This window comes from Lithobates pipiens, unplaced genomic scaffold (genome assembly GCF_037356315.1).
Source record: "Lithobates pipiens isolate NorthernLeopardFrog02 unplaced genomic scaffold, aLitPip1_a1.2 Scaffold_13, whole genome shotgun sequence".
Classification (NCBI taxonomy): domain Eukaryota; kingdom Metazoa; phylum Chordata; class Amphibia; order Anura; family Ranidae; genus Lithobates; species Lithobates pipiens.
Genome location: NW_027507718.1, coordinates 138,397,030 through 138,413,355, shown reverse-complemented (window position 1 = coordinate 138,413,355; position 16,326 = coordinate 138,397,030). Strand labels below are relative to the sequence as shown.

At 43.9% G+C, this 16,326-nt stretch overlaps 1 protein-coding gene across 2 annotated transcripts in view; it reads right to left on the bottom strand.

Annotated features, from left to right (window-relative positions):
- MISP (mitotic spindle positioning) overlaps window positions 1-16,326 on the bottom strand; it is a 223,219-nt gene that overhangs the window by 20,817 nt on the left and 186,076 nt on the right. For both annotated transcript variants that reach the window (XM_077475639.1, XM_077475638.1), the window contains one exon: window positions 3,168-3,206. In XM_077475639.1, coding sequence (XP_077331765.1) covers window positions 3,168-3,206 — 39 coding nt within the window. The remainder of the gene's footprint in view (window positions 1-3,167; window positions 3,207-16,326) is intronic.

The window sequence follows — 16,326 nt, the reverse complement described above, 5'->3', positions numbered from 1 at the left end:
TATCTTTTTTTTTCAAAATTTTCGCTCTTTTTCCATTTATATCGCAAAAAAAAAAAATCGCAGAGGCAATCAAATACCATCAAAAGAAAGCTCTATTTGTGGGAAGAAAAGGACGCAAATTTCGTTTGGGTGCAATATTGCATGACCGCGCAATTACCAGTTAAAGCAGCGCAGTGCGAAATTGCAAAAAGACCTCTGGTCCTTAAGGTATTTATTGGTCCGGAGCTGAAGTGGTTAAAGGCTAAGTTCACCTTTGTTCACTTTTTCTAAATTCCAGCTCCCCTATGTACCAATATAGTATTCATGTACTTTTTTTTCAAAGATATCAACGCTTTCCATAAAAGCGGGGGAGGCGTTTTGGAGCATTTTCACTCATCACACATAAGGCAGCCCTGAATGGGCTGCTCTACACACAGCAATCACCCCAAAGAGGCTTCAGAACTTTTTTTTAGATTGGAGCTTGTTTCGTTTTTCACTGCGATTTTTGGTGCAGCGCATTTCTGAAATGCAAGGAAACGCACAGATGTGAATGGAGCCTCGTTGTTCTTGTGTTACCGCACCAACTTCACTTTCAGGCCCCATTCACATCTGGCATAGTGGGAGCAAACGTTTTGTGGCTCATTTTTCCTCTGACACGCATAGTGCATAGTGATTTCAATTGGCTGTGCTATATGTGGCTAATGGGACATTTTGACATTTTGTGGGTTGCGTGTTTTTTACTGTGCGTTTTGCAGAAAATGCATGTGGGAATGTGAGTTCCCGCTATGCAGAGATGTGAACAGGGCTTGACAACTGAGTTTTTCTGTTCACTCCCTCCTATGTACTTGTATAAAGATGGCCATACACTATGTAATTTGATTGTTTATTGTGTATTTAGTGAGAAGTGTGATCACTGATTGATTGCATTTCATTTAAACAAAATGTGCCGCTGGAATGGTAGGGTGGATGATGCAGGGTGTGTGCTAATGAGGTCGGCTGGTCAACTCCTTCCTGTGTCATAACCTATAGTCAGTAAGGAAGTAAGACAGAAGCAATAGATAGATTTGGAAACATGAATGGAGGACAGTAAGGGAAGTGTCTAAATTTTATGGCCAGCATTGATATTTTTTCAAAAAAGTACATGAATGCTATATTGGTACATAGGGGAGCAGAAATTTTGAAAAAGAACAAAGGTGAACAAGTGAACAAGGTGAATTTAGCCTTTTAAATGTTAATCTGCTAGTCCATCCAACACTTCCCTCCCTCCAGATTAACAATGCTGCTTTCCAAATGTGTCTCTGTTTCTCCTTCATCCAGAGTGTAACCACTCTGGAGGAAGGAGAATATGTTACTGGTCAGATCATCAGGTGAAAACAGAGGTTAAAAACGAATGCAGCCATCACCAATGATTGGTAAGCTGCAATATATCGTATTTTTGAGTTTGGGTTTAATTTTGATTTAACTCATACCTCCTGTACCTCTGAATCTGGTCAGCTGTGGCCTGCATAGCTGTACTTGGGGGCCGCAACCTAGGAGGTGCCCTACAGCACAATCCACCACCATTAGATTCTTTGGCAAAGGCCTTAGACCCTGCAAGCCAAGCACACTACGATTAAGTGTGCAGGCTGCACAGAGTGTTCACAAGCCCCTAGCCCATTATACCATAGACATCAGAGAAAAGAAGAATGGAGATCCACAATTCAGCCAAATCACTGATGCAGCCTGATTACTTGAATATTTTTTGTTCATGCTATACAGAGGTAAGAAAGAGAGGGAAGCCAAGAGTGGACAACACTGGCACCAGGTGAATAAATAACTGTTTTCAACCAGTGGTTTCTGCAGAGTTACCGCAGTCACAAGGATTTTCACCAGAACTGCCCAAAAAGAACAGACTGGGTGGCACTCTTGTCATTTATTGTTACTTTCATCATGCTTCTGGAATCACTATGATTTTTCTGCTGATGGAACAAATAGTCAGTGTATTTGTCATTATACTTGTATGGTCAGGCTTCAATAACAGTTCCTTCCTGACCATCTCATGGCAGCACACACATGGGTTTGGCTCTGCCCCCACACTCCCATAGGACCAATACATTGAATTCTCACCCAACTGGCCTTGCTTTGTTTTTGTCCATGCTATATTGGACTGTAGAAGCAAGATGAACATACCCCCTTTTTTGTGCCATGGGAAAACCCATTGTTCTCAGGTTGCCTCATGCGTGCAGAGTTTTCTAAGTATCCATCGGGATGTACTATGTACTAAATCTCAGTCACAGACAGCTGGTCATAACCTGCTTTAGCCCTTCTTGTTGTGTTTCCAGGTTTCAGATGAGTGCATTGCTTAACCTTTATGTGCTGTTTTTTCCAAGTGTTAGGTCAGCAGGTGTGTTAGCCCTTATGTGCCGTGTTTACAGAATTCACATTTTGTGGCCTGTTCCCGAGGGAAGCAAGGAAGCCAAAATCGCCTATATGTCCATTGTTTTCAAAGTGACCTACCTTTGGTCTTAGGATATCTATCAGAACCTCCCTTTCATAACAAACAAGTTATGAAATCTGACTTTTGAAATCTGAAGCTTTCTTGCGCTCAATCACTTCTGGCAGAAGAGTTTTGGAACTGAAAGCTTTGGGATGCAGAGAACAGTTGGCGATTTTTTTCCGACAGAGTCGTCCTAGTACCTATGTTAAAATTCCTAATAAGAACTGATGTTACCCATGTTCAAGGACACAGAAATGCAAATGACGCATCACCTGGATGTGGAGGAAATACTGCAGACCTACATCCAAGCAACTTCCGAATTCTGACGCGCAGATCAAAAAAGTGCCGCAACTAGTTACAACTAGTATTCTGAGAAATTATGAAATGTGGATCCTAGTTTCACTGAAATGGGGGCAAATGCAGAACTGGGAACCCCCTCATGTGTTCCTGCAGGAGGGCACATAAGTGCTGGTTTTATTTGTTTTTCAACCTGGAATATCCTGTTAACAAGGAAGGAATGTTGACATAATCATATCAATTTCTCATCTACTCATTCATGTAATGCAATGTTGTAGCTTTTTCTTCATAATTTTAACATGAATAATTCCAACATGAAATGACACAATTGCTGAATTTGCAAGTTTATATAATGATAGAGAAGCTGCACAGAAGCACATACACATAAACTTTTGGAAATATGAGAGATCATTACCTCTGTGTTGACAGCATCACTTGGTTCAATGCCAGCATACTAAAAGAGATAAATGAATAGCCTGTTAACTTTTGGGGTTATCAATTTATGTTAGGGAAGACACTACAATTTATATTTAATATTCAGTAATTAGTGGACCTCATAGTAAAACAATGTATCCATATAATAATATCAAGCACCTAAATAAGTGAAATCCTCCTAAATACCCACTTGAAGACCAGGTCTTTTCTGCCATTTTTTGTTTACATTTAAATATCTGTATTTTTTGCTAGAAACACCAAATATTCTTTATCTTTTAAGCAGAGGCCCTAAAGAATAAAATGTAGAGTCTTGCAATTTTTCATATCTTGTGGCATTTTTCAAATGCAACACACTTTTATTGCACACAAACCCGATATAATACTCATAAAAAATATAAAAGATACCTAACATGTCATGCTTTAAAGTTGTGCCAAACTATGGTATTTAAAAATCTCCACAGGTGATGCTTTAAAAGCCTTTACAGGTTAGCATTTTAGAGTTATACAGGAGGGTCTGGTGCTAGAATTATTGCTCTCATTCTGACGTTCATAGCAATACCCTACATGTGTGGAGCCGTTCATGCATGCCTGCATTTTACTTTTTTTTGGGGGGGGGGGGGGTTTACACTATCTTTTAAAAAAAAAATTAAAATCACTTTTATTGTTCTCACAAGGAATTTCCCAAGCAAAAAATGGTTTTATTTACATCTGGCGAAACTAGAAGTGACAAAATACTGGTCACTTCCGGTTTCCTATACCACAGAGATGATCAAGGACATTCCAGTCTCCGAGCGCACCTATGGTAAGCTGGAAAAACCACTGGCTTCAGTTCCAGGCTCCCCGGTGAGAGGGTGGCAGGAGGGGGCGACCCTCCTCAGCTGCCTGTAGAATTGGTCCAATGACTAATTAGCAACTGATAAGGATCTGCTTCTCTAGACCACCCAATTAACAATGGATTTACACTGTTAATTTTTTCATTTTTATTTTTTAATAAGGGCTAAGTGGTGTATTTATTTACAGAGCTTCTTTTTTTTTTTACCATGTACCCCTAACATATAATTTGAGGGCAAGGGTCAGTATCTGATGGACCATTTATTTTTAAACGGCCTTCCAGAATCCAATAAGCCCCTCACCTGTCCCCCCACCAAGGTGTTGGGGAAGAGGCCTTATCAATATGAGTATCCCTTTCCTCCATGTTAACAGCATGTGGCCTTGTATGTTTCAGAGGAGACATAAATGTCTGGTATAAATGAAGAAAATCCCTGACCATTTTTTTTACAAATTAATTTTTATTTGCCAACAATTTAAAAAAAGCATTTTTCTACCTAAAATGTCAGCGTTGCTGTAGTAGGTTGTATACATTGTACAAATGCACACCTTCACAGGCAGGTTAAGGGCATCTCCCAGACATTTTATTTAACCACTTGACCTCCAGAAGGTTTTACCCCCTTCACGACCAGGTCATTTTTTGTTATTCAACACTGTGCTGTGCATTGGGAACACTAGTATAGTTCTGATCATGATCAAGACACTGAACTGTACAGACACTATACTAGTTACGGTGGTGATCAGCGACTGATAGTGTGGTGGGAAATCAGGCGCTAACTGACACAGTGTTCAGTGATATTACTGTACACTGTACTAAAGACACTGACTGGGTGACAGGAGTGATCAAGAGCACAATTAAGGAGTTAACTTTGTGCCTAACAAGTGTATGCAAGTGTATGCATGCAGCTTTTACTTACTAATCATCTGGCTGAAGTCTCTCCTTGCTTTCAGTTCTAAACGGTAATGGAAAGCGGGGAGAAATCCAGCCATATCTGTGTGTAGTGTTTACCACCACACAGATCTGTGTTGTGATTGGCCACAGTTGATTAGCAGGTAAACAGCCAAAATAATTGTCAGTAACCTGCTGACAAACTTGTGCTGTGTCCAATCACAGCGCAGGCCAACAGGGGGTGCGCACATGCGTGTATCTAAACCAGGAAGCTGCCAATAAGTACCCATCAGCTGCCAGTCAGTGCCTCATCAGAAACGGATGTCAGTGCCCATATCAGTGGCAATCAGTTCCCACCACAGTGCCAATCTGTGCCAATCTGTGCCCAGCAGTAAAACCTGTCAGTACCTCATCATCAGTGCTGTCCATCAGTGCCACCTGTCAGTGCTCATCACAGCCGCCTGTCAGTGCCCTTCAGTGCTGCATATCAGTGCCCATCAATTCTACATATCAGTGCCAACTCATCAGTGCCCATCAGTGTTGCCTCATCAGTGCCCGTCAGTGAAGGAGAAAACAATATTTTATAACCGAAACGAAGAAAAACATATTTTTTTCAAAAATGTCGGTCTTTTTTAGTTTGCTTGGCAAAAAATAAAAACCCCAAAGGTGATCAAATACCACCAAAAGAGAGCTCTATTTGTAGGAAGAAAATGATAACAATTTAGTTTGGGTACAGTGTTGTATGACTGCGCAATTGTCATTCTAAGTGCAACAGCGCTGAAAGCTGAAAATTGTCCTTGGCAGGAAGGGGCAAAAGTGCCTGGTATTGAAGTGGTTAATGACGCTTAAAGTGCAACAATAAAATGAAAAATTCCTTTAACTATTTATCGACCGCCCACTGCAGTTGTACTGCGGCAAGTTGGCTCCCCTGCGCGAAATGGCGTCATTGTACGTCGGCGTGTACATGGTGCTTTGTGGGAGCGCATGGGCGGAGAAGACAACCAGCGGCTCCAGTGGACTCTATGTCCGTTGGCTACCCACGATTGCTCCAGAGACAGGCAGAACGAGGATCTGTCAGTGTACACAAACAGATCCCCATTCTGTCAGGGCTAGGAGAGACAGATTGCTTGTTCCTAGTGATTAGGTAAAGCGATCTCTCTCCTCCTCCGGTCAGCCCAGCCCCCATACAGTTAACAACACTTCCAGGGAACACATTTAACCCCTTGATTGCCCCCTAGTGAAAACCCCTTCCCTGCCAGTGGCATTTATACAGTAATCAGTGGCTATTATTAACTCTGATCGCTGTATAAATGTCAATGGTCCCTAAAAAGTGTCAAAAGTGTCCAATCTGTCGGCCGCAATGTCACAGTCCTGCTAAAAATCGCTAATCACAGCCATTACTAGTAAAAAATAAATAAAAATGCCATAAATCTATCTTATTAGATTTGTAGACATTATAACTTTTGTGCAAACTAATCAATGTACGCCTATTGATATAAATATATACACATTACTGTATGTAGCAAGGTCCCAGGCCTCTTTTGCTCTAATGAGAGCCTCCACGGCCAGGGATAGCTGACATCCTTCTGTATGTGGTGGGTTGTGAGGCATGGTGGGTGCAGAGTTATTAAAGTTATTGGGCGTCAGACACTTCTTGAATGCAAAAGAAAGGTTATTTCTCTTAACAGTCTCTTTTTTTGGGGGAGAGAGGGTTAGGGCCAGGACACCCTTAAGTAGTTGCAAGATGAATTGGCAGACTCTGAGACTTCAATGCAGGGAAAGGCATCCTGCAAGATGCCACATCTGGATGTGCAGGAATTCTGTCTCCTATGGCAACAGTCTTTAACAGTTCCAAACACAAGCTGAACAGGTCCTCTCTATTCCACTACATTATCTCCTTTTAGTTCTTCAGCACACTGAGCTCCCGATCTCTCACTAGATCACTGATTCACTGCCACTGAATCCCTTGAGCTTCTCCAATGTTCACGTGGTATCTTTCTCAAGCGTCACCCCCGCTTCTCTGCCGGGTCCCTAGCTTGACACTCTATATAGCTCTTAAGCTTCACCCCAATGGCCTGCTCGGTCCCTGGCTTGACACACAAGGCTGCTCTGCAAGCGTCACATCCGCTGGCTGGGTCCCTGGCTTGATTTTCACTGAAGTTTCCAGATTCTTCACCGTTCCCGGTTGGTGAGAATACTGCTCCGGTACTTGCTTCAGTTATTCACTCACTGTGGTCCCTTGTCATAAGGCAGATAGTCCCTTACTGGCGACAGCTTCTCCTCTACCTCCGACCGTGACAGGTTCTCTGGCCGACAGAACCGCCACTTTTGGTTGGACTGCAAGACACAATCTCAACCCTGCGCTGCTCTCTTGCTTCTGGATAGGATCTTATGCCTTGTACACACGGTCGGAGAATCCGTCGGAATGCGTCTTATCGGACCGTGTCGTCAGATAATCCGACTGTGTGTGGTATGCATCGGACTGATTCCGTCCGAATCTCCGTCCGACCCAATTTTCCAACATGTTGGAAATATTTCCCGACCAACTGGGCCGGTCGGACCTAATCCGATCATGTGTAGAGAATTTTGATCGGACCAAGTGCCACGCATGCTCAGATCAAATTCCTACATCAAAGCTATTGGCTACTAGCCTGAATGTAGTCCCATCGTAACGAAATTACGTTCTGAAAGATCGGATTTTTCGACAACTTAGTCCGACTGTGTGTATGCAACAGTTTCAGACACAATCCGTCAGACTAAATCTGACGGGAAAAATCCGACGGATTTGGTTGTGGAAATCTCCGACCGTGTGTACAGGGGCTAAGACAGCCTAGCAGCTAGATGTGAAAAAAAAAAACCCACAAGGAGAGGGGCTCCTCTGAATATATATCAATATTAAAAAAGCAGCCAGATGTGCCTGGGATAGGCTCAAACTCCAGAGTAGCAGCCCGGGCAATACAACGCATGTCCACCCAGACAGACGTCCAGGTTGCACAGAACACAGATCATCTGACCTCATCCCGAATATATAGGCTCTCCCAGTAGGCCAAGGGATTCCAGAAAAAAAAAAAGGCCAAATCAATAGATCTCTAGCAATCAACCAGTATAACTACTCCTGGCAAGTAAATTTGTGAGGAGCAACCCTGCTACATTTATATATATATATATATATATATATATATATATATATATATATATATATATTTATTTATTTATTTTATTTATTTATTTATTTTTTTTCAAAATTTGTCAGTAATTTTTTTTGTTTATAGTGAAAAAAATATAAAAAACGCCGAGATAATCAAATACCACCAAAGGAAAGTTCTATTTATGAAAAAAAAGGACATACATTTTATTTGTGTGCAGTGTTGCATGACCACGCAATTGTCAGTTAAAAAAACTCAGTGCCTTATTGCAAAAATTGGGCTGGTCATGAAGGGGGGTAAATTATCCAGAGTGGAAGTGGTTAAAAAAAAAAAGCGGCACACCAAATTTAATGGTACAACAGTACTATGTGATTTGATGCCTGCCAACACACTGCATTTGCGATCTGTGTTTGAGGTGCCCTTAACATTATTTTGGTACCCAATCCAAACCAGCAGATGACAAATGCAGTCCTTTTTGAGTGCATTGATAAGCCACACACGGAACCCACATTTTCTGCACCAGTGATAATGGCTCTTAAACCACCAATAGAAGTGCACTTAACCACTTGGCGACCAGCCACAGTACATATACTGCGGCAGGTTGGCTCTATTGCCCAAGATGACATATCTGTATGTCGCTTCATGCAATAGATACTGTAGGTGTTCGTTAGCAGCGAAAGGAAACACGCACGCACCTGGTCCTCGCCACCGGAGCGCACCTACAGGTCTGGCGGACTCGTGTCCGTCAGCCACAGCAATCGCGGTACAGAGAGGAAGAATGATGTAAACAAGGCAGATCCCCTTTCTGACAGGGGAAAATTGCTGTTCCTAGTGATTAGGGACAATGATCTCTGCATTGTCCCAGTGAGCCCATCCCCTACACAGTTAGAACACACACAGGGAACAGAGTTAATCCCTTGATTGCCCCCTAGTGTTAACCCCTTCCTTGCCAGTGGCATTTATACATTGATCGGTGCACTTTTTGTAGCACCGATCGCTGTAAAAATGTCACTGGTCCCCAAAAGGTGTCACTTGGGGTCATATTTGTCCGCCGCAATGTCGTAGACCCGCTAAAAATCACAGATTGCTGCCATTACCAGTAAAAAAATCGATTCCCTGTTTTACAGACTCTATAACTTTTGCGCAAACCAATCAATAGGCCCTTAATTGAGATTTTTTTTAACCAAAAATATATAGAAGAATACATATTGGCCTAAACTGATGAATACATTTGTTTTTTAATATCTTTTTTGGGATATGTATTATAGCAGAAATGTTTTATTTTTTGTCTTTTTTTGTTTAAAGCACAAAAAATAAAAACCGCAGAGGTGATCAAATACCACCAAAAGAAAGCTCTATTTGTGGGAAAAAGAGGACACAAATTTTGTTTGGGTACAGTGCCCCCGCAATTGTCAGTTAAAGCGACGCAGTGCCATATCGCAAAAAATGGCCTAGTCTTTAAGGGGGTAAATCCTTCTGCCGCTGGAGTGGTTAACTTTTAAGGTTACATAATAGTTGAACTGAATGTGGGGTGAAGGTATATTTTTGCTGGATCCTTAAGCCTAGTACACACTATGAGAAACTCGGACGAAGGATCTCTATATTTTCCATGAAGGAGCGTATCATGAAAATAATATTAACGGGGTTGTAAACCTTAGTGGTTTTTCACCTCAATGCACTGAGGTGAAAAACCTCTTGCAGTGCAGCAGCCCCCCCCCCCCCCCCCAGTGCCCCCGTTTTACTTACCTGGACCCTCTTTTTCTCACGCCGGGGACGAGCACACCAGCTCTAGCTGGTGTCTCGTGTCCTGATTGGCTAGATTGATAGCAGCGCAGCCATTGGCTCCCGCTGCTGTCAATCAAATCCAATGACGCGGGCGCCGGGGGGCGGAGCCGAGTCATACATTTGGAGGCTATGGACGCCAAATGCTGGACTCTGGTGTGCGCCCGCAAGGTAACCCCCTCAGGGAAGCTCTTGCCCTAGGGGGTTATCTGATGCGGGGAGGAGCCGCATGAGCAGCCGGGGGACCCCAGAAGACCAGGTTCAGAGCCACTCTGTGCAAAACGAGCTGCACAGTGAAGGTAAGTATGACATGTGTTATTTTAAATAAAGAAAAACTAACCCTTACAATCACTTTAACTTTTACAAAAATTCTTGAATGACAAAGGCAAACGTAGTTTTGTACTTGTGTCTTCTGAGCAGTTTTTTGCTTCTGATCATGTGCAATATTTAATGTTCAATCATTTCCACACGACTACTTTACACTTAACGAAAATCGAACGTTGTGTTAACTTACTTAACCACTTCAGGACCGCCGTATTGCCAATGTACGTCAGCACAATGGCACAGGCAGGCACAATCACGTAGATGTACGTGAATGCCTTCCAGCGGGTGGGGGGTCCGATCGGACCCCCTCCCGCTGGATACGACGGTCCGTTTCCCTCCGGGAGCGCTCCGTGATGAGGGGATGGCCGTTGGTTTTCGGCCACCCCCTCTGGATCGCTCCTGGCCAATGAGAAGCTTCCTCTTCCTGTGTAAACAATACACAGTGGGGAGGAAGTGATGTCATTCTCCTCGGGGCGGTCTTTTTGACCGGACTACGAGGAGAAGACTAATAGTAAGTGTGCACCAACACTACACTGACATGTAGGTACACACAGGCACACAAACCCCCCCCCCCCGATCCCCCCCCCGATCGCCCCCCGATCCCCCCCCGCCCCCCCTCCCCCCCCCCAGTCACAGTGTCACTGATTGCATTGATCATTTCTTTACTGATCAATGCATTCAGTGTCAGTTGTGACAGTAAAAACTGTCAGGACAGTTAGTGTTAGGTCCAGGGTAGCCCCCTATCACCCCCCAATAAAGATTTAACCCCCTGATTGCCCCTAGAGTTAACCCTTTCACCCCCTTTTGCCAGTGTCACTAAGCGATCATTTTTCTGATCGCTGCATGTGTCGCTAGGTAGCTAGTTATTTTTTTAGGTTCACCGCCAGGTTTTTATATCGCTAGGTACCCCGATATACTACCCAATAATGGTTTTAACCCCCTGATTGCCGCTAGTTAACCCTTTCACCCCCTTTTGCCAGTGTCACTAAGCGATCGTTTTTCTGATCGCTGCATTAGTGTCGCTACAGTCGCTAGGTAGCTAGTTATTTTTTTAGGTTCACCGCCAGGTTTTTATAGCGCTAGGTACCCCGATATACTACCCAATAATGGTTTTAACCCCCTGGTTTCCGCTAGTTAACCCTTTCACCCCCTTTTGCCAGTGTCACTAAGCGATAATTTTTCTAAACGCTGCATCAGTGTCGCTAGTGTCGCTAGGTAGCTAGTTATTTTTTTAGGTTCACCGCCAGGTTTTTATAGCGCTAGGTACCCCGATATACTACCCAATAATGGTTTTAACCCCCTGATTGCTGCTAGTTAACCCTTTCACCCCCTTTCACCAGCGATCACAGTATAAGTGTCACTGGTGACGCTGGTTAGCCAGTTAGTTATTTAGGTTCCCCGTCAGGTTTTTATATAGCGCCAGGGACCCCCATATACTACCTAATAAAAATTTGAACCCCCTGATTGCCCCTAGTTAACCCTTTCACCACTGATCACCGTATAAGTGTTACGGGTGACTCTGGTTAGTTTGTTTTTTATAGCATCAGGGCACCCACCATTTATTACCCAATAAAGGTTTAACCCCCTGATCACCCGGCGGGTGATATCAATTAGGTTTTAGGGTCAGGGTCTGCGTCGCCCCAGGCAGCGCTAGGTTAGTGCCAGTACCGCTAACACCCACACGCAAAGCATATACCTCCCGTAGTGCTATAGAATCTGAACAGATCAATATCTGATCTGATCAGATCTATACTAGCGTCCCCAGCAGTTTAGGGTTCCAAAAAAACGCATTGTTAGCGGGATCAGCCCAGATACCTGCTAGCACCTGCGTTTTGCCCCTCTGCCCAGCCCACCCAAGTGCAGTATCGATCGATCACTGTCACTTACAAAACACTAAACACATAACTGCAGCGATCGCAGAGTCAGGCCTGATCCCTGCCATCGCTAACAGGTTTTTTGGTAGCATTTTATATTTAAATCCGGAAGGCAGTGCTTGGTTTTCGGGGTCCCGTACGTGGCTAGGCTCCCAAAAAGTCCCCCACATGTGGTATCCCCGTACTCGGGAGAAGCAGCAGAATTTATTTTGGGGTGTAATTTGACTTCTGCCCATAGCATGTGTGAGCAATATATCATTTAGTGACAACTTTGTGCAAAAAAAAAAAAGTTTGTAATATTCCCGCAACTTTTGGCAAAATATAAAATATTCCATGGACTCAACATGCCTCTCAGTAAATAGCTTGGGGTGTCTACTTTCCAAAATGGGGTCATTTGGGGGGGTTTTGTGCTATTTTGGCATTTTATGGCCTTCGAAACTGTGATAGGTAGTGAGGAGTCAAATCAAAAATTTGCACCCTTAGAAATCCTGAAGGTGGTGATTGGTTTTCGGGGTGCCGTGCGCGAGTAGACTCACAAAAAGTCCCACACATGTGGTATCCCCATACTCGGGAGAAGCAGCAGAATGTATTTTGGGGTGTCATTTCACATATGCCCATAGCATGTGTGAGCAATATATCATTTAGTGACAACTTTGTGCAAAAAAAAAAAAAGTTTGTAATATTCCCACAACTTGTGGCAAAATATAAAATATTCCATGGACTCAACATGCCTCTCAGTAAATAGCTTGGGGTGTCTACTTTCCAAAATGGGGTCATTTTGGGGGGTTTTGTGCTATTTTGGCATTTTATGGCCTTCGAAACTGTGATAGGTAGTGAGGAGTTAAATCAAAAATTTGCACCCTTAGAAATCCTGAAGGTGGTGATTGGTTTTCGGGGTGCCGTGCGCGACTAGACTCCCAAAAAGTCCCACACATGTGGTATCCCCATACTCGGGAGAAGTAGCGGAATATATTTTGGGGTGCAATTCCACATATAACCATGGCATGTGTGAGCAATATATCATTTAGTGACAACTTTTTGTAAAAAAAATTTTTTTTTTTTTTTTGTCATTATTCAATCCCTTAGGACAAAAAAAATAAATATTCAATGGGCTCAACATACCCATCAGCAATTTCCTTGGGGTGTCTACTTTCAAAATGGGGTCATTTGGGGGGGATTTGTACTGCCCTGCCATTTTAGCACCTCAAGAAATGAGATCGGCAGTCATAAATTAAAAGCTGTGTAAATTCCAGAAAATGTACTCTAGTTTGTAGACGCTATAACTTTTGCGCAAACCAAAAAATATACGCTTATTGACATTTTTTTTACTAAAGACATGTGGCTGAATAAATTTTGCCCTCAATGTATGACTAAAATTTAGCTTATTCGATTTTTCTTATAACAAAAAGAAGAAAATATCTTTTTTTTTCAAAATTTTCGCTCTTTTTCCATTTATATCGCAAAAAAAAAAAATCGCAGAGGCACTCAAATACCATCAAAAGAAAGCTCTATTTGTGGGAAGAAAAGGACGCAAATTTCGTTTGGGTGCAATATTGCATGACCGCGCAATTACCAGTTAAAGCAGCGCAGTGCGAAATTGCAAAAAGACCTCTGGTCCTTAAGGTGTTTATTGGTCCGGAGCTGAAGTGGTTAAAAAATTTCTAGTATGCACCTTAGTTTTTTTTCATCAAAAGAGTCTGAAATGACTGTAAAAAGTGCTATACTAATGAACAATTAGTCGACCAATAGTTTCTCTTATATATATTTTCATACGATTTTTTTATCATGTGTATGGGCCCTTAGACTGTAATAAATGCCCAATCAGTGATGATTTACAGTACAGTAACACCACATCAAACGAATTGCATCATTTACATATTGTAGGTTCCCCCACCCATAGTTTGAATTGGAAGCATGGCAACATTTCTGCAAGTATTTGTTTTTAAACTACATGCTACAGTGTGTGAATAGTGGTACGGTGCGGAATGTACTTGTTTCCCTAAAATTATATTAAATCCCCTGCTCCCCCCCCCCCCCCCCCCACCCCTTCTCCATGCTTACAGACTGGCCTGAGACTGCACTTTCCACTGTTAACAATTTCCTATATTAAACCTAACCCAGCTTACCAATCCTTAGATATGATGGCTGCATCAGTTTTCTTTTTTTAGGCTTTTTTCCTCCTCATTTCACCTGATGTTTCAGCCAGTAACCTCTCCTGTATTAGTGTGGCTGCATTTTGGATGAAGTAAATCAGACATTTTTGGACAGCAGCATTGTCAGGCTGGGTAGAGGGTAACATACCTCCCAACCGTCCCAGATTCCGCGGGACCGCCCTGAGATTTAAAGTAATTCCCGGGGTCCCGCGGATCTGGGCTGGAATCCTGGAATCCAGAGCCCAGTGCAGGGCTCCATTCGGTGGTGGTACTCTCAAAGTGAAGAATTCTGTGAGCAGAGAATGCAAAGCAATCTCTGCTTCTCTCCCAGCCCCTCAATCTTCAAAACTGTCAGTTGCTAGAACCGCCGGTGTCCTAGCAAACAAAGACACACTTTATAGGCCACCTCCGACTTCCTTTGAAGAGGAAGTAGCTTCAAAAAGTGTCAGGACACAGACTGCACAGTGAGAGAAGCACAGAGACCAGAGCCACCCTCTATGGCAGGGATATGCAATTAGCGGACCTCCAGCTGTTGCAGAACTACAAGTCCCATGAGGCATAGCAAGACTCTGACAGCCACAAGCATGACACCCAGAGGGAGAGGCATGATGAGACTTGTAGTTTTGCAAAAGCTGGAGGTCCTGCTCTATGCTACATCTGCAAGCCCAGCCAGCGATCTGGTCAGTAGCATTACTTTCTCAAGCCATCCACCAACCTTCCTATTCCATCTCCCCTTTCACCACCCCCCCCTGCCAGTATCACTCTTGTTCCAACATGACTATCAGCCGGCCAGACTAATGATCCCTCTCCCGCCAGTTGCTCCAGCCAAATTTACTTCTGCTCCAGCATCTCCTGCCGGCAACACTCCATCCAAGCCGAGCAGCATGATAATCCCTCTCCCGCTGTCACCGCTGTTCCATGCCTCCCCGTCTGTCATTTCCATTAACTCTTTCAACCCTCTACCCACCACAGCTCACAGTCATTTCTGCAGTCTCTACTTCTGTCACTGCTGCTCAATGCCCCCCCACCTGTCATTTCAATTAATTCATGCATCTTCCCTCTCCCCCTTCATTGCCCCCCCCCCAGCTCTTCCAGCATCCTCTTCCATTCATACTCACCAACCAACATTGAAATCAATCCTCTAGCCCAGCCCTCACCCCCCCCCCCCCCCCTAGCCAAAGGCATTGTTTTAAGAGACCCCCTCCAGCCACCAAGCAATCTTCCCACAACCCTTCCATACCCTATACTTCAATACCTTCCATTTCAAACACCCCTGCCCCCCCGCCCCCACTTAACCTTTCCCTATATTTACCCCACCCCCACTTACCCCTTCCCTATCCCTACACCCTAGCCCCACCTCGCCATTCACCTACCTACCCCCCAGCCCACTTCCCCATTCCCCATCAGAACAATGACAGGAAAGGTATACTGATGGGGGGTGGGAAAAAATGACGGGGAGCAGGGTGGGGGGGGGGGGATTTGTGCTAGAAATGGAGATGGGGGGGAATTGTGCTTGAAGAGGGGAAGAGAGATTTGGTTGGAAGGGGGAATGGAGGAAAGGAGGATTTGTGCTGGGGGGAATTTGGGGAGGGAAATTGTGTCGTAAGGAAGAATTTGTGGGGTGGAAGAGGATTTATTTGGGGAAAAGGGATTAGAGAGAGGGAGGATTTGTGCTGGGGGGAAATTGAAGGAATAAAGGATTTGTTCTGGGAGGGGAGAACTGAGGTAGGTGGGAATTTGTGCTGAGATGGGGAAGAAGGGTGGATTGTGCTGGGAGGGGGGATTCAGGGTGGTGTTGGAATAATTGTCTTGGAGAAGGGGAAGAAGATTTGTGTGGGGAAGGGGGATTTGGGTGGCAGGATTTGTGATAGAACTGGGGAAAGGACTTGTGCAGGCGAGGGGTATTCGGGGAAAGAGGATTTGTGCTTGGGAGGATAGGGTGGGGAAGAGAGTCTTTTACTCAAGATTGGGGGGGGTGCTGGAAAAGAGAGTGGAGTGGGGAGAGGATTTTTTCTGGGAAGGGGATTTGGAGGTGGGAGGACAAGATTTGTCCTGGAGGGATTTGAAGAGAGGGAAGAAGGGTTTGTGTTGAGATGAAGGGGTTGGGTGGCTTTCTGCTAGAAGCGGGGACAGAATATGTGCT